The following is a 2,633-nucleotide window of genomic DNA, read 5'->3' as shown; positions in this document are numbered from 1 at the left end:
TAGGAGAGTTCTCTGGTAACTAAGGTAGTAGTGGCCAAAGATAACCAAAGATTGACCCACAAATAAGAAGTTGACATGTGGAATGGTTGATTATAATGAGAATCATTTTAAAAATATATTTTTGTGAATTACATTAAAACAAGGAGCCATAATTTTCACAAATTTTCAAAAAAAATGTTGTGGGCCTTCGACAATATAGAGAAAAAATGAAAAAAGCTAAATTATAAGAAAAAAAACAAGAAAAATATAAATACATCGAAAAAAAAGATAAACAAAAAACTGTGCAGTTAATAAAAATGAGAAACCAAATAAAAAAAATAAAAAAATAAAAAACTACGACATTAATTTAAAGTTTATAAAAAAATATTATTTTTTTATTTTTAAATTTACGTAATTAAATTCCAAACCAACAAATTGAGTAAAATCTCATTTAATTAAAATATAAAAAATTACGTAAATATAAAAATAATAAACAAAAAATTTTATAAACTTTAAATTAATGTCGTAGTTTTTTATTTTTTATTTTTTTTACTTAGTTTCTCATTTTTATTAACTGCCCAGTTTTTTGTTTATCTTTTTTTCGGTGTATTTATATTTTTCTGTTTTTTCTTATAATTTAGCTTTTCCCATTTTTTGTTTATATTGTCGAAGGCCTACAAATTTTTTTTTTTTTAAATTTGTGAAAATTATAGCTCCTTGTTTTAATGTAATTCACAAAAATATATTTTTAAAATGATTCTCATTATAATCAACCATTCCACATGTCAACCTCTTATTTGTGAGTCAATCTTTAGTCACCCTTAGTCACTACTACCTTGGTTACCAGAGAACTTCCCAATAGATAAAGGTACCTAAGATAAAATCAATAATGAAGTAAAAGATATGTTGGAATCTATCAACACATCCACATTTGGGAGCTTCATTCACCTGAATGTTGTAAAGTTAAAATGGTATCCTTGTTGCTAAAATGATCTTGTTCCAATTCTGAAGTACCAACTTATTTGTATTTATAATTAGTAGGATACGTACACATAATGGTAAAGAGAACATATGGTACCTGATTCCAGCAAAAGTTAATTTGGCACGCCTTAGAACTCCTTGGGAAAAGGAATAATTCTTCTGGAAATCCTTTAGCTCTCGCACGATCCACCTGAATATCAAGTGACTCCAAAACAAGTCCATGTTGAAGAACATAGGCGAAAAAATCTCTATCATCTCTGGATTCAAAATATCTCTTGATTTTAATCAGTTGCAGATGTGATGCAAGACAAGTAGGAACCTTGACTGGGTGTTCCCATTTTCGTGACAGAAGTGGATCCTAGGAACAAAGAACAAATACACCTAAAAGAATAGCCAGCAAAACAACAAAGTTAAATAAACCATGAGAATATGAAATACCTTATCATAAGGGCTAGCGTTAAAAACAACAGCAAGAAGTTTAAGCATGGGACATTTCTGAAGCATATCCATGATGTATCTGGTGTCGAAACACCTAACAGTAAGCTCTAGCCTCTGTAAACAGGTAAATTCCGGAATAAGGTGCGGAGGAGCATCAGGTAAACAATCAAACACTAATAAACGCAGCACCAAAATCCTTATCCTGCAAAGCTTCACAAGAAACTTCAGCACAGGGAATTGCCAAGGAAGGTTGATGCTGGCTTCCTCCACGTTGTGCAAGTTGCGAACACGGATCTCGCGAAACCCCGACTCAACTTGGATATCAAGACGTTTAAGAGATGGTGTGTCTATAACAAACAATCTAAGAGGTTCCCAAAAACAAGATTTGGAGTGCAAACTCTTCAAAGAAGGAAAACAAATTCTCAATTGGCCTTGGCCCTCGCGTGATAGAACGATTGAGTCAAGAATAAGAGTCTCAAGAGCAGTGCAGTGAGAGAGAATCTCCTCCAAGTTACCAACAGAGGTTACGACATTATACAATTGCAGTGTCTTGAGTGATGGCAAGTGATAAGGGCACGACGATGAAAGCGGCGAAGGGATTGTTATGCCTCCGTTTAAACGGAGAGTCACGAGGGAAGTGCAACTGAGAACGCCGTTGGGAATAAAGACTCTGTGATAGGAGCGATCGACGAGGGAGAGTTGGAGGTTCAATTCCTCGAGGTTTGGCCCAAAAACCTTTCTAATGAACCACTCCACAGTGCTTTGATCGAATTGATCTACGTTGCAGGTGAGACGAAAGGTTCGAATTGGCGGCGCTTTGTGGCGGGAGAGAATCCAATTAACGGTGGCGAACAATCGCTTCCGTGAACTGAAGTCTGACCAGGTTTGGTTGCGGTTATGAAATTGAATTTGGTTGAAGTCGAAGTGTTGGAGGTCATGGCAGAGGTGGGTCCATCGGCGAGAGAGGACGGCGGTGAAGAAGGCGGTTTTTGTCGGGAGGAAGGAGAGGATGTGTAACAGTATGCAATCCGGCAGGTTGCTGATCCTGTCCATGGCGATTAGGGTTTCTTTGTCCCAGTTCCCACACAGTGCGGCAGTTCCCTCTTTTCCGTTCCCTCCAATCTATTTATTTTCCGTCCGTACCAAAAGATTCGGTGGCTCATAAGAAGGCATTGATTCAATGATTCTTCAAAGATATTATTCATAAAATAGTCTTAAAAACTTTAAAATATAAT

General features: G+C 35.9%; 1 protein-coding gene across 1 annotated transcript in view; it reads right to left on the bottom strand.

The window, feature by feature from the left end:
• The window catches only part of LOC107616977 (FBD-associated F-box protein At4g10400-like), a 3,357-nt gene extending 799 nt beyond the window's left edge, over positions 1–2,558 (bottom strand). Inside the window, exons 1-2 of the mRNA XM_016318825.2 lie at positions 1,399–2,558; positions 1,058–1,318 (exon numbers count right to left, since the gene is read on the bottom strand). Of these exons, the coding sequence (XP_016174311.1) occupies positions 1,058–1,318; positions 1,399–2,451 (1,314 nt within the window). The 5' untranslated portion in view covers positions 2,452–2,558. The remainder of the gene's footprint in view (positions 1–1,057; positions 1,319–1,398) is intronic.

Source organism: Arachis ipaensis, chromosome B09, assembly GCF_000816755.2.
Source record: "Arachis ipaensis cultivar K30076 chromosome B09, Araip1.1, whole genome shotgun sequence".
In the NCBI taxonomy this organism is placed as follows: Eukaryota; Viridiplantae; Streptophyta; class Magnoliopsida; order Fabales; family Fabaceae; genus Arachis; species Arachis ipaensis.
The sequence above is the reverse complement of the archived record's forward strand: the minus strand, read 5'-3'. Positions and strand labels throughout refer to the sequence as shown.